The 22443-nt window shown below is 41.2% G+C and overlaps 1 protein-coding gene across 1 annotated transcript; it reads right to left on the bottom strand.

The window, feature by feature from the left end:
• Nucleotides 1–15550: 15550 nt before the first annotated feature.
• On the bottom strand, nucleotides 15551–20341 carry LOC109905360 (granzyme B-like). The gene is made up of 5 exons (XM_031801570.1): nucleotides 20235–20341; nucleotides 19823–19973; nucleotides 19546–19693; nucleotides 18799–19059; nucleotides 15551–18578 (listed from the first exon to the last, which is right to left on the bottom strand). Exons 1-5 carry the CDS (start codon nucleotides 20278–20280, stop codon nucleotides 18393–18395), a joined length of 792 nt encoding a protein of 263 aa, XP_031657430.1. The 5' UTR covers nucleotides 20281–20341; the 3' UTR covers nucleotides 15551–18392.
• Nucleotides 20342–22443: the final 2102 nt, after the last annotated feature.

Raw genomic sequence — 22443 nt, 5'->3', positions numbered from 1 at the left:
GTCATCAAGGCAAAGGGTGGCTATTTGAAGAATCTCAAATATAAAATATATTTTGATTTGTTTAACACTTTTTTTTGGTTACTACATGATTCCATATGTGTTATTTCAGTGTTGTGCTGTCTTCACTATTATTCTACAATGTAAAAATAAAGAAAAACCCTTGAATGAGTAGGTGTGTCCAAACGTTTGACTGGTTCTGTATATATATATATATATATATATATATATATATGAATGAAAGCAGATTGAGGAGTTAGCAGCCTAACTTTGTTCGATTCAACATTGTTGAATTGTTGAGTTGTGAAAACATCTCACGGATGATCAATGGAAACAGGATGGACTTGAGCTCAATTTAGAGTCACATAGCCCATCAGGAAGTCCCAGACCCAGTTGCACAGGGCGGGGTTCAGACCCAGGGTCCGAAGCTTAATGAGGAGCTTGGAGGGTACTATGGTGTTGAATGCTGAGCTATAGTCAATGAACAGTATTTTTACATAGGTATTCCTCTTGTCCAGATGGGATAGGGCAGTGCAATGGCGATTGCATCGTCTGTGGATCTATTGGGGCGGTAAGCAAATTGAAGTGGGTCTAGGGTGTCAACAGGAATACAACAGATGTAGACATCACAGTGAAATGTTTACTTACAAGCCCCTAACCAACAATGCAGTTAAAAAAACATATGAATAAGAAATAAAAGTAACAAGTATGTCATGTAGAGTAGGCCAGAAGTCTATACTGGAAAACCTGACCTCTAGCAAAATAAAAGAAGATGGCGGAGCCGCAAATGTTCTTCTGTGCTTCTGGGTGTTTATTTACAAAGTGATTCCGGAACAAAAACAACAGTACTGCCATCAAAACATATACCTTATGAGACCGCTATATACATTTTATTTTTTTATTTTTTTAAACACAAAAAAACAAACAATGCTGCCCCATTCACAGCTCAATCCAAAATGGCCTCTCCATGAATTGAAAGAGAGGCTCCTTTTGTAGGGCTAGCCCCTCCCTTCAGAACAATTAACCCTAATTAATTAAGCAATTACCTAGTCAAACCTACATTTTTTCATTTAAGTAAACATACTAAAGTGTATACATTGCAACAATATCACCACTTAACATTTACAAAATTACATCACTACTGACAGTGTCTTTAAATATGCACATTTACATTAATGAGCCATTCGGGACAGGCACTACAAAGTCAGCCCAATTCCCTTAGCTCGGATCCTTATCCAGCATACCCGGAAGCTAAAGAGATAGAGGAACAGAACAAACAAACAAACAATGCGCTCATCCACAACATAGATAAGTATAATACATATTGCTTATATTAAATATGAACATTGACATAAGTGTGAATTAAGACACTTTGTGTGTCGACCCACATTGTTAACTTATCTTATAACGGAGCAGGGAGGAGTGATGAATGTGTGCGTGCGTTAAAAGAACCAAATGCTGCCGGCGACCAGTGACGGACTTCTACATCACAAAGTAATTAACGAGTAGCAGTAAAATAACAATAGTGAGACTATATACAGGTCGGTACCGGTACAGAGTTATTGTTCGGGGGCACCGGTTAGTTGAGGTAATACGTACATGTAGGTAGAGTTATTAAAGTGACTATGCATAGATGATAACAGAGTAGCAGCAGAGTGAAAGAGGGGGGGGTAAAGCAAATAGTCATTTGATTAGATGTTCAGGAGTCTTATGCCTTGGGGGTAGAAGCTGTTCAGAAGCCTCTTGGACCTAGACTTGGCACTCCGGTACCGCTTGCCGTGCGTTAGCAGAGAGAACAGTCTATGACTAGAGCCTTCCTTCCTCAGGTAAGGTAGAGGTGATATGATCCTTAACTGGTCTCTCAAAGCACTTCATGATGACAGAAGTGATGTGCTACGGGCCGATAGTCATTTAATTCAGTTACCTTTGCTTTCTTGAGTACAGGAACAATAGTGGACATCTTGAAGCATGTGGGAACAGCAGACTGGGATAGGGAGAGATTGAATATGTCCATAAACACTCCAGCCAGCTGGTCTGCGCATGCTCTGAGGACACGACTAGGGATGCCTTCTGGGCCGGCAGCCTTGCGAGGGTTAACACGTTTAAATGCTTTCCTCACGTTGGCCTCGGAAAAGGAGAGTGTTGGCAGCGGGCCGCGTCAAAGCGGGTGAAGAGGGTGTTTAGTTTGTCTGGGAGCAAGACGTCGGTGTCCGCAACGTGGCTGGTTTTCCCTTTGCAGTCCGTGATTGCCTTTACAAATCATGTCCAATCAATTGTATTTAGAGGAAAAATACACGCACACCTATTAAGACGAGGTGCTGGCTAGAGGTGCTGGCTAGAGGTGCTGGCTAGAGGTGCTGGCTAGAGGTGCTGGCTAGCGGTGCTGGCTAGCGGTGCTGGCTAGCGGTGCTGGCTAGAGGTGCTGGCTAGAGGTGCTGGCTAGAGGTGCTGGCTAGAGGTGCTGGCTAGAGGTGCTGGCTAGCGGAGTGGAAAACTAGAACATAAAGGAGAGCCGCACACTCTAGGAGCTCAGATGCAAAAATGTTACGGACAACAACAAATAACAAAACAAAACAAAAAACAATAACAAATGGATATCATACGATCATAGATCAAATTTAGATAAGACATAAGCCTACAAACAATTACAATGGCAAAGTCACAATTAATCACAAGACTGGCTTCAGATCAAAGTCTACGTTGAGACCAAAGGGAGCAAGGGTCTTTAAATTAAAGATACAGGCAGCCTCTCGTTTTAACAATAAATTATCGAGGTCACCAACTCACCTAGGGAGGGTGACCTGTTCGATGCCAATATAACGCAGAGACGAAATCGAGTGGTTTGCTTCCAAAAAGTTGGACGCAACTGGGTAAGTCGAGTTTTTACACCTAATGGTGCTACGATGCTCTGAGATTCGTACTTTTAATTTGCGCGTTGTTTTACCCACATAATTACCACAGGTGGACTCCAATTAAGTTGTAGAAGCATCTCAAGGATGATCAGTGGAAACAGGATGGACCTGAGCTCAATGTAGCATCTCCTAGCAAAGGGTGTGAAGACATATGTAAATAATTTATTTCAGTTTTTTATTTTTCATGAATGTTCTGACATTTCTAAAAACCTTTTTTCATTTTTGTCATTGTGGGGTATTGTGATGTCATTAAGGAGGATTGTGATGTCATTAAGGAGGATTGTGATGTCATTATGGGGTATTGTGATGTCATTATGGGGTATTGTGATGTCATTATGGGGTATTGTGATGTCATTATGGGGTATTGTGATGTCATTATGGGGTATTGTGATGTCATTATGGGGTATTGTGATGTCATTGTGGGGTATTGTGTGTAGATTGATGAGGAAAAACATGTATTTAATCCATTGTAGAATAAGGCTGTAACGTAACAACATGTGGAATAAGTCAAGGGGTCTAAATACTTTCCGAACGGTACTGTACAATGTCAACCACTACTAAACATCATCATACATTGACTAATTTACCTGTGGAATGGTGCATACAACGCAACATGAATAGATGCAAAGCACGCTCTATCAAATCACAACAAGAGTGACGGAAATCACATGATGTCATTGTGTTGCTTTCGCAGCAGTAATCTGGCTAGTCATCATATTTAAACCAAGAAACAGCTCTACATCCACACTACAGCTAAATAACTTAGCATTATTTAATTACGTTTTGCCAGCGAGATTGATTGTTACAATATCTAATCAAATCAAATTTATTTATATCGCCCTTCGTACATCAGCTGATATCTCAACGTGCTGTACAGAAACCCAGCCTAAAACCCCAAACAGCAAGCAATGCAGGTGTAGAAGCACGGTGGCTAGGAAAAACTCCCTAGAAAGGCCAAAATCTAGGAAGAAACCTAGAGAGGAACCAGGCTATGTGGGGTGGCCAGTCCTCTTCTGGCTGTGCCGGGTGGAGATTATAACAGAACATGGCCAAGATGTTCAAATGTTCATAAATGACCAGAATGGTCGAATAATAATAAGGCAGAACAGTTGAAACTGGAGAAGCAGCACGGTCAGGTGGACTGGGGACAGCAAGGAGTCATCATGTCAGGTAGTCCTGGGGCATGGTCCTAGGGCTCAGGTCCTCCGAGAGAGAGAAAGAAAGAGAGAATTAGAGAGAGCATATGTGGGGTGGCCAGTCCTCTTCTGGCTTTGCCGGGTGGAGATTATAACAGAACATGGCCAAGATGTTCAAATGTTCATAAATGACCAGCATGGTCGAATAATAATAAGGCAGAACAGTTGAAACTGGAGCAGTATCAAATGACAACAAGGCAGACTTCAAATACCAACATCTGAAAGTAATTAACCGGGGGCATTTGAAACAGCTTGCCGCGAATGCAAACTATGCCAGATAAATCATACACATACGCATTGAAATCAAAGGCATATAAAATAATATTTCTTCACCCTATGTCAAAATGAGTAGAATTGGAATAGGCCTTTTTTCACATCTGGGTACACAGATCCGCTAGCAACTGCGTCCCCTTATGATGAGGTCAGATATTTATTGTGGCCCCCCCCCCCCCCCACCACCATAAAGCTGCCCATCTCGTGACCGACAAAGCAAACTGGCACTGTCTCTGCTTTTTATATTTGAAAGAAAAGGTGATGCATGCTGGGGGCTTCTCTCCGAGCGATGAGCTGCATGGTCCTAAAGCCAGGCAGCTAACATGTTAAACAGCCCTTGCAATTTAATTGGGATTAGAATGATTCTAGTCCCCCAAAAATTGCCAACTGATGGTCCTCACACCTGCGGGACAGGTACAGGATGGCAACAACAATCTGCCTGAGTTACACCAGGATTGCACAATCCCTCCATCAGTGCTCAGACTGTCCGTAATAGGCTGAGAGAGGCTGGACTGAGGGCTTGTAGGCCTGTTGTAAGGCAGGTCCTCACCAGACATCACCGGCAACAATGTCGCCTATGGGCACAAACCCACCGTGCTCTTCACTAACGAGTCACGGTTTTGTCTCACCAGGGGTGATGGTCGGATTCACGTTTATCGTCGAAGGAATGAGCGTTACACCGAGGTCTGTACACTGGAGTGGGATCGATTTGTAGGTGGAGGGTCTGTCATGGTCTGGGGAGGTGTCACAGCATCATTGGACTGAGCTTGTTGTCATTGCAGGCAATCTCAATGCTGTGCGTTACAGGGAAGATGTCCTCCTCCCTCATGTGGTACCCTTCCTGCAAGCTCATCCTGACATGACCCTCCAGCATGACAATGCCACCAGCCATACTGCTCGTTCTGTGCGTGATTTCCTGCAAGACAGAAATGTCAGTGTTCTGCCATGGCCAGCGAAGAGCCCGGATCTCAATCCTGTTGAGCACATCTGGGACCTATTGGATTGGAGGGTGAGGGCTAGGGCTAGGGCCATTCAACCCAGAAATGTCTGGGAACTTGCAGGTTTCTTGTTGGAAGAGTGGGGTAACATCTCAAAGCAAGAATGGGCAAATCTGTGGTGTGGTCCATGAGGAGCTGCAGTACTTAATGCAGCTGGTGGCCACACCTGGTACAAGTCTGTTACTTTTGATTTTGACCCCCTTCCTTTGCTCAGGGACACATTATTCCATTTCTGTTAGTCACATGTCTGTGGAACTTGTTCAGTTTATGTCTCAGTTGTTGAATCTAGTTATGTTGATACAGATATGTACACATGTTAAGTTTGCTGACAATAAATGTAATTGACAGTGTAATTGACAGTGTAATTGACAGTGTAATTGACCGTGTAATTGACCGTGTAATTGACCGTGTAATTGACAGTGTAATTGACAGTGTAATTGACAGTGTAATTGACAGTGTAATTGACAGTGTAATTGACAGTGTAATTGACAGTGTAATTGACAGTGTAATTGACAGTGTAATTGACAGTGAGAGGACGTTTCTTTTCTTTTTTTGCTGTACACGTACTGTACTTGTGCACCTCAGGTTTCAACTCAGGTTGCATGGCCTTAACTTATGTATGGAATACTGTGTAAAAGTATATAAAGTATGCTAATGTACTGGTGTGAAGGCATTTGGGCAGTGTTGTAAAGTACTACTTAAGCAGTTTTTTTTTTTGGGGGGGGGGGGGGGGGGTATTTACTATTTATTTTTAAACTATTTCAAATTTTGCTACATGGGACCGGTTTGAGCCAGTCTGTCACAATTGTATAGGAGTATATTTATAAAATGCATAATGTGCTTTTTGACTTCAAACCAATGTATTTGAACAATTTGCTATATTATAAAATTGATTGAATATTTTGTTTCTGCGTCACCTTTAACACTTTATTTGGATAATCCATCTGTACAACAAGGTTTCCCAAACTAGGGCTTGCAAGCCCATGTGGGGTCACCTGCTTATTTTACTTAACCAGGTTAGAAGACTGAGAGCTGGGATATGTTTTTTTAGACCAGAGGAAACAGTGCCCCCTACTGGCTCTCCAACACCACTTCCAGCAGCATCTGGTCTCCCATCCAGGGATGACCAGGACCAATCCGGCTGAACTTCAGAGGTAATCCATTAGTGGGATGCAGGGTTGTATGCTGCTGTGCATAAAGACTTTGAAACTGGGATTATAAGAGAACATTTGCGCTTGGTTCATAAAACTGGGGTTATGTCAGTAGCCTCCGGTAAACAGAGAAGTTTCTGTTTTCTTCCTACAAATGAGTCTATCTTTTGAATGGTTTAAGCTACAAAATATTATGAACCCATTACTGAAAGATAAGAGACTCAGGAACACGTTTGTATGTACTGTTTCCCTCTACTATGCCCATAAGCCGTTAGAACCGAGTGGACAAGACCAGGCACTAAATCAGTCTGATGTACTTAGTGTACTGTTAGTATACTGTTTGGTGTCTGTGTAGGTTTCCTGATTGAGTAAAACTCTTCTCACATACATCACAGCTATAAGGTCGCTGGATCACTTTCAACCCTGGAGCCTTCCCAGATGATAAGACCCTCCCACTGAGCGAGCGACTGTTAGGGTTGTCCCAACAACTTATGTCTCTCCTGAGTTCTGTAAAATAGGGAAAGTCCCAAGTTATTTTATTAAGCTCGAAGTCCAGCCCTAGTGATGTCACTGCATACGTCATTACCTTCTACTCATCAGACCAAGCCCATGCATACACAGCTATACAGACTTGCAAGAGAGAGAAAACACTGGAACTATTGTATAAGGGCTCAGCAGTAAATGTCCGCTCACCCAAGTTGATTTATAAAGGTCTGACTAGTCCCATATCTCTTTTACTCCCCTGCAGGGTTCTGTGTTTATCTTTGAAGTGCTTTCTCACAGACCCCATGCAATAACTCAAACATCTCTCAGACCTTTTCTTTATAGGCGGCAGAGACTGGAAAAGAACTGTGAAACCATTTTAAACCTTATAATGCATGTGTATATGGTTAATCTGTAGTCTAGGACCCTATACATGTAGTGGGGGAGGGGTCTTATAACCCTTCCCCTTCACATAATACAACATATGCATAATCAATTATTATAATATATCAAATATTTGGTTCAACCCCTATCATGACCCCAATTTGACCCCATCATTCCCCCCTTTGAGACTCACCCAGAGTTTCAATCATAAAATTCTCCTCTGAAATCAAATCAGATTTGGCAATCCCACGGAACCATTTGGGATGTCCTGTTATAAAAATAGTTTCCTGCAATGCTGGTGGAGGTGGGGTGAGTTTGTCTATACTCCCATTCCTCCTGAGTCCTGGGAAGAACCATGGAGTTGAATAAACAATGGGATTAAGAGAAACCAGAAATGCACCAGTCTCACCTTCAGCACGATTTGTATCAACTTCCACCAACACCATCACTCCAGCATGTTCAAGAGCAGTTACAGTTTACAGTCATTTTCTTACAAATATAAACTGTAACCAAAATCACCAAACTTCCTACAAGTATAGGAGTAAACAATGAAAACAAAGTCAACAAACTTTCCCCATTACAATTCCAAATTTAGCATTTAACCAGTCACCAATTTAGTCAAAAATAGATTTTTCAGATTTGAGAGAGTTTTACCAAGATCAGCAATCCTATCAATTATCGCAGTCATATTCTCAGAGGAGTCAGGGAGGAGCATAACACAATTTTCAGGATCAATAGTACCTAGTACGTTACAGTGTCCTCCTTCCTTCGCCAAAAGATCATCTAAAGCCAACTCATGGCGGCCGGCGACTGCTTTCAGATTTTGGACATCTAATGAGAGTTGGCTAAATCCTCAGATCGTTAAATTCATATGGGCCTGTAAAGATTGAGGTTAAATTATTTACCCACTTTCCCAGGAAAGCCACACCCCAGGACTGACATACCAAAAAATCTCACCCGGGTGTAGGACATGACCATAGGACCATGCTGGTCTGGAATGAGTCGTTTGGTACACTTCAGTTCCCCAGAGTTGGTTTTGCCTGTTTTATTGAAAAGATAGGTGACTGGAATTCTTAAAATGTACATTTCTGTTCTCCCCAAATAACAACACCCCCCCCCCCCATCCAGGAGGTAACGTGAGGTACCCCTTGTCACAACATACCCACATCCAAAAGGTGCTCCCACGTCTTCTTCTATCCTGGACTTTTTAACACCTGTAACCTTTTACATCTACTACACTAAATTCACCTTTTGCTGTACATCTACTACACTAAAGTCACCTTTTACTGTACATCTACTACACTAAAGTCACCTTTTGCTGTACATCTACTACACTAAAGTTGCCTTTTGCTGTACATCTACTACACTAAAGTCACCTTTTGCTGTACATCTACTACACTAAAGTCACCTTTTGCTGTACATCTACTACACTAAAGTCACCTTTCGCTGTACATCTACTACACTAAAGTCACCTTTTACATCTACTACACTAAAGTCACCTTTTGCTGTACATCTACTACACTAAAGTCACCTTTTGCTGTACATCTACTACACTAAAGTCACCTTTTGCTGTACATCTACTACACTAAAGTCACCTTTTGCTGTACATCTACTACACTAAAGTCACCTTTTGCTGTACATCTACTACACTAAAGTCACCTTTTGCTGTACATCTACTACACTAAAGTCACCTTTTGCTGTACATCTACTACACTAAAGTCACCTTTTGCTGTACATCTACTACACTAAAGTCACCTTTTGCTGTATATCTACTACACTAAAGTCACCTTTTGCTGTACATCTACTACACTAAAGTCACCTTTTACATCTACTACACTAAAGTCACCTTTTGCTGTACATCTACTACACTAAAGTCACCTTTTACATCTACTACACTAAAGTCACCTTTTGCTGTACATCTACTACACTAAAGTCACCTTTTGCTGTACATCTACTACACTAAAGTCACCTTTTGCTGTACATCTACTACACTAAAGTCACCTTTTGCTGTACATCTACTACACTAAAGTCACCTTTTAGCATAGTTTCTCCTATCACTATACTATATGCTCTCAGTTGACCCATATATACACGACAAGCTCTAGTATCTCCCATATCTTCCTTCTACCACATTAGGTAAGTTTGCCCTCTTCTTGTGACCACCCCGACATACATGTGTCCCATTATCACCAAATGTTTAACAGTCTTTTTAGCCAAGCAATTTATTATACAGAAAGCAACAGCAAAGCACAGTAGTCCTACCAGAAGTGGAAGGATCATGGCAGACAGGAACATCATTACCTTACCATCACGTATCCAAATACACCATTAAACCAGTGTCCAAATTTGGTCATAGATGGTGTTGACAGTTTTTGTCAGAGTAACTCCTAATTTAGCCAGGTCATCAATAAACGCTGTCATGTTGTCAGAGGAGTCAGGAAGCAACATGACACAGTAATCCTGATCATCTATTCCAAGGGCCCTGCAGGCACCAATATGTAATCGAGTACCATTTAGTCTCAATGGCCCACCCTCCTTAAATTCTTTAGCTGCATCTGAACTATTACCTGTTGTCCTATTGGATAATCCACCTTCCCATGCTTCTTCCTTCCCTCCAGTGACCAACATCAGAATAGTATAACTGCTGTTTCTTTGTAAACCTTGGTATTTTTCCTTTGCCAATTGGTATGTTTTTTATTATTTTATTTCACCTTTATTTAACCAGGTCGGCCAGTTGAGAACAAGTTCTCATTTACAACTGCGACCTGGCCAAGATAAAGCATAGCAGTGCAACACAAACAACAACACAGAGTTACACATGGAATGAACAAGTGTACAGTCAATAACACAATACAAAAAAATTAAGTATATATACAGTGTGTGCAAATGGCGTGAGGAGGTAAGGCAATAAATAGGCCATAGTAGCGAAGTAATTATAATTTATCAGATTAACACAATTTGCAGATAATGTGCAAGTAGAAATACTGGTGTGCAAAAGAGCAGAAAATCAAATAAAAACAGTATGGGGATGAGGTAGGTAGATTGGGTGGGCTATTTACAGATGGACTATGTACAGCTGCAGCGATCGGTTAGCTGCTTAGATAGCTGATGTTTAAATTTAGTGAGGGAAATGTAAGTCTCCAACTTCAGTGATTTTTGCAATTCGTTCCAGTCATTGGTAGCAGAGAACTGGAAGGAAAGGCGGTCAAAGGAGGTGCTGTCTTTGGGGATGACCAGTGAGATATACCTGCTGGAGTGCGTGCTACGGGTAGGTGTTGTTATCGTGACCAGTGAGCTGAGGTAAGGCGGAGCTTTACCTAGCGTAGTCTTATAGATGACCTGATACTACCTGGGTTCCCCACAGAAAGGCTGTGGAGGTGGATTTCTGGGAAGTCATTACCCGTGTGCCAGATGTGTTCCCCTTCCCTTGTAATCCTATGTAATGTCACTGCTTTCACACATTTCCTGGTCTCCACATCCCCGTCCACAAAGGGAACGAGTTGGATTTGGAGAACAATAAATTCCCTGCATGTGTGTTTCTATGGGTGCAATTTTCTTGTTTCACAACCATAGTATGTGTGTATGATGGTAACATCTGCTGACTGTTCAGGACCTGTGGCTGAACCCTCTGTTGGTTCTTCTTGCCTTTGTTCTCGGGCCCTCTGGCTGTGGTCTTCCCCGTTTCTCCTCTGTTCCTTCCTCATCGGCTGTCATGGTCACCTGGAAGGGTCCCATCCATCTTGGCTGGTTCCATTTTATTTGATGGACTCGTAGTTTCACCCAGTCTCCTACGCAGATGGTCAGAGCATCTGGATCCTCACCTGGGATTGGTTCTGCTGCTTTCCTAGTGTTAGAGTGGAGAAAACTTACAACAGAAGTTAGTTCCTTCATGTACTCAAGATGGTCACACTATGTTTTAGTTATGTCTATCTGTCGGTCAGTCATAGGTCTCACCCCTGGGGTGTTCATTGGTCGTCTTGTTAACATCTCGTAAGGTGTACACCCAATACCTTTGTTAAGGCTGCTGCGCATTGTCATGAGGACAACGGCAAGCATTCCACCCAGCTCAATGTTGTGGAATGGCAGGCTTTTGATCCTTTAATAAGCCCTCTCTGTAATCCCGTTACTCTGTGGGTGATAGATGGACAAATTTATGGTCAACACCCATCATTTTGGTCACTTGGGAAACCACATCTCCTATGAGATGGGTCCCATTGTCTGCAGACAAAACATCAGGCACTCCGAACATGGGTATGATTTCCGTCACTAGTAATTTTGCAACTGTTTGCGCATAACAGTTGGTGGGTGGGATGGTTCCACCCACCTGGTAAACCTGTCAATTATCACCAAGCAGTATCTGTTTCTTTGTTTTCGCTCTATCATGTCTATGAAACCCATAGCTAGGTGGACCAAATGTCATTTTGGAGTGGGGAACTTCCTTGTTTGCAGTGGAGTTCCCTTGTCTATGTTATATAACAAACATATAGCGCAACGACAAATTAACTGTTTCACGTGCTGATTCAAATTTTGGCAAAACCATTGGGCCGAAATCCTCTCCTCCTCCTTTCCCATATCCCCCCTTTGACGAATGGCTTACTCCATGAGCCAATCGGCAAATAGTAGAGATCCTGGTTGATGGTAAACAGGGCATGTCAGATAAAAGATATAGCCATTAGCCAGACCTAGGACAGAGAGCACACCCTCTCTCCCTCCACACCTGGTGACTGAGAATATCATCCTGCAGCTGTTTCTCAAGATCAGTAGTTTCAGATGACACAAACGACTAAAAATAAAATGCATGTGTGTGACAACGGGAAACAGCGAATTTGGCCGCCTCATCAGCTATGCTGTTACCAATTCTATCATAATCACTCCAACCCGTGTGTGCCTCAACCTTAACAATAGCCAATGCGTTAGGTTTTCACATAGCTTCAATCAACTGTTCAACATAAGGTCTGTTTTTAATAGGTGTGCCTGTGGTATTAGTAAAGCAGCAACGAACAGAACCATGTCAGAGTCAAGCAGAGGTTCATCAAAACAAGTCTTTGTCCGGTGCACATTCCTGGGCTGTCCAGATGTCCCTGTTATTGTTACTGATGATTTGCTCAGGGAAGCTCTCCAACAACTTGTCTAGGTTTGCCTAAACAGGAACAGTGAGCTCCAGTGTCTATTAGAAATGGTAGATCACGTCCATTAACATCAAGAGTAACCATTGGCTCTTCTCTTCCATCATTGAATTCGTACAGGGGACACTGGAGCAGGGGAGTCGGGCACCTTCATTGTTGATTCTGAGGGAAATAAGAACTGTTGGCATTCTGATTTCCCATTGGCCGTGGTTTTCCTTTATCATTAACTTGTCCTCCTTGGCTGCAGTGACACAGCTCTACCTGCAGGTGTCTCAGGGGAGCATATTCAGCTCCGGGCGAGTGGTACTGCGGCTGAGTTTCCTTTTCCTCGGCCAGACCAAAAGTTTCCTCTACCTCTGCCAGACCCAAAGTTTCCTCTACCTCTGCCAGACCAAAAGTTTCCTCTACCTCTGTTGTAACCTTTCATTTCCCCCACACTGCAAACTCACATGCCCCAACTGCCCACAGGTCCAGCATTGTTCTAGTCACGAAAGGCTCTGGCGGGCCCACTTCTTCCAGTCCATGTTTGTGGATCACCATAATGCTCAGTGGTGAAAAGCACATACCTTGCAGGCACCGTGTTCACCGAGTGTGACTGATGTGACTGTGGGGGAGCTGCAGGCTGTGGTTGTGGTGAGCCTGTAGAAACAACTTTAAGCAGCCATCATATTGTGAGTAAAATAACCACTTCCTGTCTCGATCTGTGCAAGCTGGGCCTTCTTCAGTGCAGTGTCTAGTCCTCTTCGTCACACTCTTCTATCTCCCTCTGCCTTTACCGTATCCGTGGTCCCGACCTCCTCTTTTAGCTTTTTTCTTTAGACCACATCATCTGTGTCTCTTTTAATCGTATCAGCAATTAGCACCTGCAGATCTTCTATCAACTTCCTCGTCTCTTTTCATGATGTATACAACTTATCATTTTCCAGTCTTCTTTCTTCTCTCTTTCTTTACAAGGGCCCTTTTCTTCTTCCCCTTCTTTTGGTCAATTTTTCTTGTCTGAATTATCTCCTTGACTCAATCCAACCTAATTTCTTTAGGGTTAACCTAAAGTGGGTGTAATATGTATGTACATGCCTATATAAATGATTCTGTGTGTTAAAACTTGTTATGGCTAGGAGTCCCTCAAAAGGGCCCAGCATTCAATCTTCATAAAGCACGAGCAATTCCTCCAGACAAAAACTCCAAAAGTTCCGTTACAGGTCGTAGAAACAAGTTAAATGATGTATGCAATCCATATTTAGGATGTTTTAAACATTAATCAGGAATAAGGTTCCAACCGGAGAATTTCATTGTCTGAAGAAAAGCAACGGGAGGGTACTCTCTCGTGACCGCGCGCAGTGAGACCGAGGGTTTCTGCCAGACCACTCCGTAAAAGAGCTCCTCCTTTATAGTAGAATCATACAACCAGAATTTAAAGACGGTGACATCTTGTGGAAGCCCTAGGAAGTGCATGCACATCCATAACTAACATGGACTGCAAATGGCACTGTTTTGAAAATCAAGTTCTCACTTCCTGTTTGGATTTCTTCTCAGGTTTTTGTCTGCCATATGAGTTCTGTTATACTCACAGACATAATTCAAACAGTTTTAGAAACTTCAGAGTGTTTTCTATCCACCAGTAATAATAATATGCATATATTCCCATCCAGGACAGAGTAGGAGGAAGTTAAGTTTGGGCACGCAATTCATCCAAAGTGAAAATGCTGCCCCCTATCCCTAACAAGTTTTAACAACCAGACTAGAGTAAATGGTTCTACTAAACTCAAATATATTTCACACAGGGGCCTCACAGAGACAACCGCATGCTAGATGTCAGTTCCTAATATTATATCTTATGGGTGTAGAGTAACAATAATATGTTATTGACCAGTGCGTCACAAAATAATGTTCTATGAAAATCTCTACAGAACTCAACTTCCTTGTATTAATTTTACTGGTATATTAAGGGTTGTACATCTCCTACGGTAGGAAAGTGTCACTGACAAATATGTTCAACCTTCTATTCAAATAACTTCTGTCCTAACTTTTTATCCCACCATTGGGCCATTACTTAATTTAAAACAACTTTTACAGGCCTTTGCAGACATGGTGAGCGTCGGTTTGGTTTTATTTGACAGTCAGTCGTGTAATGATAATGGTGTAGGTGCCTAAGTCTGAATCGGGCCCAAGGTTGTTATCACTTTGAAACAAAGATTAACGACATCAAGAATGATAGTAACTCAGCTCCATGATTCATTGCTAGCCTTTCCTACCTATTATCTAACTTGAAATAATATCAGTGGATCAGTTGTATCTCTATTTCCTGTCTTCCCATAAATCAAAACCTCCTCTCCACCAATTCCAATTAAAAGGCTCCTTAACTATCCTTCTACAAGTAATTATAGGTCTTTTTTCAACCAATAGGAAATATGTTGAGGGTATTACTAGTTCCTCAGGGTGTAGGGTAATATACATCTTGTAGGTATTATTGTTATTAAACCCCCGCCTTTCCTTATACATTGGCAGAACTCGTTCCTGCCGTTCCTCACGTCCTAAATATCACTTTCTTATACTATTCCAATGCAACGCCTTTATCTATATATGGTTCCTCGTCCTCCTCTTTATCTAAAATCCACTTAAAATCCCTCAGTCCTCAGACCAAATAACCAATTCTCGATTCGTTAATCTCCTCACCCACTGCGCATTTCACTCACACCAAACACATAAAGACAGACAACATATTATTTATATCTTCCAGATGCCCCATAGGTTATCACCTGTTTTCAGAACTTTTACGCTAGATACAGCTTCTGCTCCTTAACTACTCTTGAGTACCCTCCCAGAACCCCAGCACCCTGAATACACTAGAAGGTGAGCTACTGTTCTTAATATAAACAGTGGGGCAAAAAAGTATTTTGTCAGCGACCAATTGTGCAAGTTCTCCCACTTAAAAAGATGAGAGGCCTGTCATTTTCATCATAGGTACACTTCAAATATGACAGACAAAATGAGAGAGAAAAAAATCCAGATAATCACATTGTAGGATTTTTTATGAATCTATTTGCAAATTATGGTGGAAAATAAGTATTTGGTCAATAACAAAAGTTTATCTCAATACTTTGTTATATACCCTTTGTTGGCAATGACAGAGGTCAAACATTTTCTGTAAGTCTTCACAATGTTTTCACACATGGTTGCTGGTATTTTGGCCCATTCCTCCATGCAGATCTCCTCTAGAGCAGTGATGTTTTGGGGCTGTTGCTGGGAAACACGGACTTTCAACTCCCTCCAAAGATTTTCTATGGGGTTGCGATCTGGAGACCCCCTCACAGAATACTTTTTTGCCCCACTGTATATATAACATATAAACACACATTGACATACAACAATTATAACACATTCATTGACTTATACTTGCACATTTTTAGGTTCCTTTGTTTTTACAATTACAAGAGGGAGGTGATGATGTCTCTCCTGAGTTCTGCAAAATAGGAAAAGTCCCAAGTTATTTTATTAAGCTCGAAGTCCAGCCCTAGTGATGTCACTGATTAAGTCATTACCTTCTACTCATCAGACCAAGCCCATGCATACACAGCTATACAGACTGGCAAGAGAAATAGTTCCAGTGTATTCTAAGGGCTCAGCAGTAAATGTCCACTCCCCCAAGTTGATTTATAGAGGTATGTCTGACTAGTCTCATCTATTTTACTCCCCTGAAGGGTTCTGTGTTTATCTTTGAAGTGATTTCTCACAGACCCCATGCAATAACGCACACATCTCTCAGACCTTTTCTTTATGAGAGGCCGAGACTAGAAAAGAACTGTGAAACCATTTAAAACCTTATAATGCACATATATAGTTCATCTGTAGTCTAGGACCCTATAAATGTAGTGGGGGAGGGGTCTTATAACCCTTCCACTTCTATTAATACAACATAAGCATGATCAATTATTATAATACATCAAACATTTGGTGTAGCCCTTATGACCCCAATTTGACCCCATCACTACACAGAAGATCATACAACATTATTGCCTGTTGATTTTCTGAACATCCCAATACCTTTCAGATGCATTTCAGTCACATCAAAACCATACTGTCTTCAGATTGAAATGCTGTCAAAAATACTGTCAGACTTATTTGTTTTCGATTGTCATTGTCATAAAAAAAAGTCAATAGATTACATATTTTTTTTTACATGGTGTGGGTCTCGCATTCTTTAAATATCAAAATTGGGTTGGTTATGGGTATTTGAGGTATTGTGATGTCATTATGAGCTATTGTGATGTCCTTATGGGGCCAAAAGAGTTTACGAACCCTACAGACCATCTGTAACATCCCAACTAACTATCTACTAACGCTAACCCAAGCCGTAAACCCTTCATCCTAACCCTTAGTCCCTTATGCTAAACTTTAAACCATAACCCTTATTCTAAACATAACCCTAACCTTAGCAAGCAGTTGCTTATCAACAGATAGTTTGTTGGTAGTATGACCAGATTGTAACCATCGTCGTAGGTGGAAGAAGGAGAGGACCAAGGTGCAGCGTGGTAAGTGATCATGTTGTAAATTTAATCAAAACTGAACACTAAACAAAATAACAACGAGGAATAACGAGAACGAACCAGTTCTGTCAGGTGATACACACAAAACAGAAAACAACTGCACACAACTCAAGGGTGAAACCAAGCTGCCTAAGTATGGTTCTCAATCAGAGACAACGATTGACAGCTGCCTCTGATTGGGAACCATACCATGCCAAACACATAGAAATAGAAAACATAGAACAAAAACATAGAATAGCCACCCTCATCACACCCTGACCAAACTAAAAATAGAAACATACAAAGCGATCTACGGTCAGGACTATCCAAAATTAGCAACAATGACTAAAGGTTTTGCTTTACCTTTTAAATTATTTTCTAATTACTAATTGCAAAAAATATATATAAAAACAAATCTAAACAATAAAATCAGTTATAATCAGTTATAATCAGTTATAATCAGTTATAATCAGTTAAAATCAGTTATAATCAGTTATAATCAGTTAAAATCAGTTATAATCAGTTATAATCAGTTAAAATCAGTTAAAATCAGTTATAATCAGTTATAATCAGTTATAATCAGTTATAATCAGTTAAAATCAGTTAAAATCAGTTAAAATCAGTTAAAATCAGTTAAAATCAGTTAAAATCAGTTATAATCAGTTAAAATCAGTTATAATCAGTTATAATCAGTTAAAATCAGTTAAAATCAGTTAAAATCAGTTAAAATCAGTTAAAATCAGTTAAAATCAGTTATAAATGTGTTTTAAATGGAAACAAAATGATAAAAATCAGAAACTTGTCCTCGATCCATTATTGTTATTGTCAACACAGGGGTACTTAGGATCATCACATGTTGTTGAATTAGTAAGAGCCACAATACCCTTCAAAAGCCTGCACTATGACACTGCACGGAGCCTGCACACACACACACACACACACACACACACACACACACACACACACACACGCACGCACGCACGCACGCACACACACACACACACACACACACTCCCTCTCTGTCTGTCTCTTTCTCTCTGTCTCTCTTTCTCTCTCTAACAACTATGAACGGGTGAAGGTTTAGCTTTATCAGAAACTTGTCCTCTATCCAGGACACACACACACACACACACACACACACACACACACACACACACACACACACACTCCCTCTCTGTCTGTCTGTCTCTTTCTCTCTGTCTCTCTTTCTCTCTCTAACAACTATGAACGGGTGAAGGTTTAGCTTTATCAGAAACTTGTCCTCTATCCAGGGCATGATGAGAAGTGTATTTATGCAGGAATAGATACCATTATGTTAGTACACTATAATCAACGTCCTTCCTAGTCCTTTATTCCTGCTTGTTTAAAGACATGTTGGCACCATATCCGTGCAACACCTCTTTAATCCAGGGCAGAAAGAAAGGGATGTTCATGAACACATGAGGATATTGGGAATCATCACATCTCTCAGGATAATTAAAAGCAACGATACCCTGTGCCTTGTTGTTACAAATAAGAGGTCCCCCTGAATCTCCCTGGAACACAAAACAACAGGAATTAGAGAAGAGACAGAAGTGAGATTGTGAAAGGAGAATAAGTGAACACTTCAAAGGCTGTTTTAGTGTTTTAGTGCAGTAATGTTACACAGAAATAAACACTGCTTATCTGATCAACTAAAACCTGTACTGGTTGTCCTCTACAGCATGTTGTTTCTACTATTACTATAATCATTTGATCCAAATTTAATTTAGTTACCTGACAAAATCCTTTCCCTCCGGTAGTACGAGTGCACATCATTTGTTTTTTGTCAAAGTATTTCTGCCACACCTTCTTGCATTCAGAGTCATCCTCCACCGTCACCGCCACTTCCATCAAAACGCCAGAACCCTGGTTGTTGTTCGAGTTAGTCTTGCCCCAACCAGCTACAGAGCACTTGATGTTTACTGGGGTTGATCCATCCTTCTTTGGGAGTCCAGTGACTTTTACATACCTGTTCAGTTTTGCTTTAGTCTTTAACTGTTGAAAGACAAGAAAAACCACTTCAGATATTTTAGTTGTGGATGTTTTTTTTTTTTTTTATCTACATAAGTATTATTAGATGAGACAGCTTCAGACAGAAATCAGACAAAAAGGGTTACATCAAAAATATTGAAACCTTCAAATGATCGTATTGAAGGTAAAACAAATCCATATCATAAACCCTCAATTTAAACCTTACAGTACAATCATTTTGCATGCCCAATTTTTCAGTTTTTGATTTGTTAAAAAAGTTTGAAATATCCAATAAATGTCGTTCCACTTCATGATTGTGTCCCACTTGTTGTTGATTCTTCACAAAAAAAGACAGTTTTATATCTTTATGTTTGAAGCCTGAAATGTGGCAAAAGGTCGCAAAGTTCAAGGGGGCCGAATACTTTCACAAGGCACTGTATTTACTGTCAAATTTTTAAGTAAATACCGTAAAGAAATGTATAAAATATTTTTTTATTTTTTAAAGTTTACCTGGAGTAGCATGATGTCATAAGTGAGCTGGCTATATTGTCTGTGCAAAGGATGGCGATGGTGATGTACCACCTGAATCTCTTGCCGACTCTTCTTCTCTTCTTTGGTTAGGTCGTGAGCTCCAAGAACCACCGTTAAAGGATAAGCACTAAAAACACAATTAAAAATAAAAACGAGTCACATTAAAACAACGAGACAGTCAACATTGAGTTATTACTCATAGATGCCCCTTCAAGAGACATGTAACAAGATGCATTTGTATTCGTTGTTGACTCACTTTTTCAAGCAGTGTGCTGAAGTCAGGACAAAGTCCTCCCGGATGAGCATTCCTCCACAAACATGGTGTCCTCTGTGTTGCAGAGAGACCATATAGGGCCTTGAGTGGGGCTTAGCTATCTTACCACCCACAATACCACTCTCAGAGGCTCCTTGGAAGGAGGAGGAAAGAGGATATCATGTTAACTATGTCTTCTGGGACACACAAGGAGCAAAAAAACAACAACATCATTTGTGTTCAATTTGGTTAACAATTAGCTTTCTTCTTTACTGTCTGCTACCAAGTGATTATTTTTAGAGAATAATCAGCTGTACCTTATTTACTAGCTGGTTCTTATAGAGAATAATCAGCTATACCTTCTTTACTCGCTGGTTCTTCGTAGATATATAATGTATAGAATAGATCAACTCACCCGCAGAGGAAAGGAGTTGGAGGAGGATGAGGAGGTTCAGGTACATGGTGGTGGACTGGCAGAGATCTAGATGATTAGAGAGACTGCAGGTTTCTCCTCTCTATATAAACCACCTTAACATCATCTCCCCCCCCCCCTTCCATACTACCCACATACACAGCAAGAAGGTGTTTGGTGGTCTAGCAGACTATTCATACTGAAAGTGAAAGCTTAAGGTTGAGATAGAGGTATGTGATAGACTTGGAAATTCTCAGATAATTCAATCCAAAAGCATCTTTTTAAATTTACGTCTAACAAATTACCTCATTTATTACTTACATTTATTGCAAAAATAAACTTGCATTTTGAAACACAGACAGTAAGTTGACACTACAGCCAAATGAACACATCATATAATTGTCCACATAGAATCGATTCAATGTGCTTTTAAACTGTTTCAACTTCCCAGTTGAGCTGCAACGTATTTGTCCCAGTTGAGCTGCAACGTATTTGTCCCAGTTGAGCTGCAACGTATTTGTCCCAGTTGAGCTGCAACGTATTTGTCCCAGTTGAGCTGCAACGTATTTGTCCCAGTTGAGCTGCAACGTATTTGTCCCAGTTGAGCTGCAACGTATTTGTCCCAGTTGAGCTGCAACGTATTTGTCCCAGTTGACTTGTTCCAGTCTGCTCCATAAAGCACTAGAACCGTTTCGTCAGTGGGTCCTTGGAGTAGAGTTTTTGGGTAATTTACTAGGATCCCCATTAGTTGTTGAGAAAGCAGCAGCTACTCTTCCTGGGGTTCCACAAAAAAAACATTAAACATGATACAGAACATTAATAGACAATAGAAAGCTCCGTAGATAAGAACAGCTCAGTAGATAAGAACAGCTCCGTAGATAAGAACAGCTCAGTAGATAAGAACAGCTCAGAAGATAAGACCAGCTCAGTAGATAAGAACAGCTCAGTAGATAAGAACAGCTCAGAAGATAAGACCAGCTCAGTAGATAAGAACAGCTCAGTAGATAAGAACAGCCCAGTAGATAAGAACAGCCCAGTAGATAAGAACAGCCCAGTAGATAAGAACAGCCCAGTAGATAAGAACAGCCCAGTAGATAAGAACAGCCCAGTAGATAAGAACAGCTCAGTAGATAAGAACAGCTCAGTAGATAAGAACAGCCCAGTAGATAAGAACAGGACAGTACAAGACAGTAGGTCAACAGGACAGGACAGGACAGTAGGTCAACAGGACAGGACAAGACAGTAGGTCAACAGGACAGGACAGGACAGTAGTTCAACAGGACAGGACAAGACAGTAGGTCAACAGGACAGGACAGGACAGTAGTTCAACAGGACAGGACAAGACAGTAGGTCAACAGGACAGGACAGGACAGGAAGTCAACAATACAGGACAGGATGTCAACAATACAGGACAGGACAGTAGGTCAACAGGACAGGACAGTAGGTCAACAGGACAGGACAGTAGGTCAACAGGACAGGACAGTAGGTCAACAGGACAGGACAGTAGGTCAGCAGTACAGGACAGGATGCTAGGAGAACACGACCTGCCCCAATGCATAGAGTGTTACCCCTGCAGCAAAGCACCCCCACAACATGATGCTGCCACCCCTGTGCTTCACGGTTGGGATGGTGTTCTTCGGCTTGCAAGCCTCTCCCTTTTTCCTCCATTCATAACGATGGTCATTGTGGCCAAACAGTTCTATTTTTCTTTCATCAGACCAGAGGACATTTCTCCAAAAAGTAAGATCTTTCTCCCCATGTGCACTTGCAAACCGTAGTCTGGTTTCTTTATGGCGGTTTTGGAGCAGTGGCTTCTTCCTTGCTGAGCGGCCTTTCAGGTTATGTCGACATAGGACTCATTTTTACTGTGGATATAGATACTTTTGTACCTGTTTCCTCCAGCATCTTCACAAGGTCCTTTGCTGTTGTTCTGGGATTGATTTGCACTTTTCTCACCAAAGTACGTTAATCTCTAGGAGAAAGAATGCGTCTCCTTCCTGAGCGGTATGACGGCTGCGTGGTCCCATGGTGTTTAAACTTGCGTACTCTTGTTTGTACAGATGAAAGTGGTACCTTCAGTCAGGCGTTAGGAAATTGCTCCCAAGGATGAACCAGACTTGTGGAGGTCTTCAAATTAATTTTTGAGGTCTTGGCTGATTTCTTTTGATTTTCCCATCTTGTCAAAGCAAAGAGGCACTGAGTTTGAAGGTAA

This window comes from Oncorhynchus kisutch, linkage group LG2 (assembly GCF_002021735.2).
Source record: "Oncorhynchus kisutch isolate 150728-3 linkage group LG2, Okis_V2, whole genome shotgun sequence".
In the NCBI taxonomy this organism is placed as follows: Eukaryota; Metazoa; Chordata; class Actinopteri; order Salmoniformes; family Salmonidae; genus Oncorhynchus; species Oncorhynchus kisutch.
Note: the sequence above shows the minus strand (reverse complement) of the source record. Positions and strands in the feature narration are given on the sequence as shown.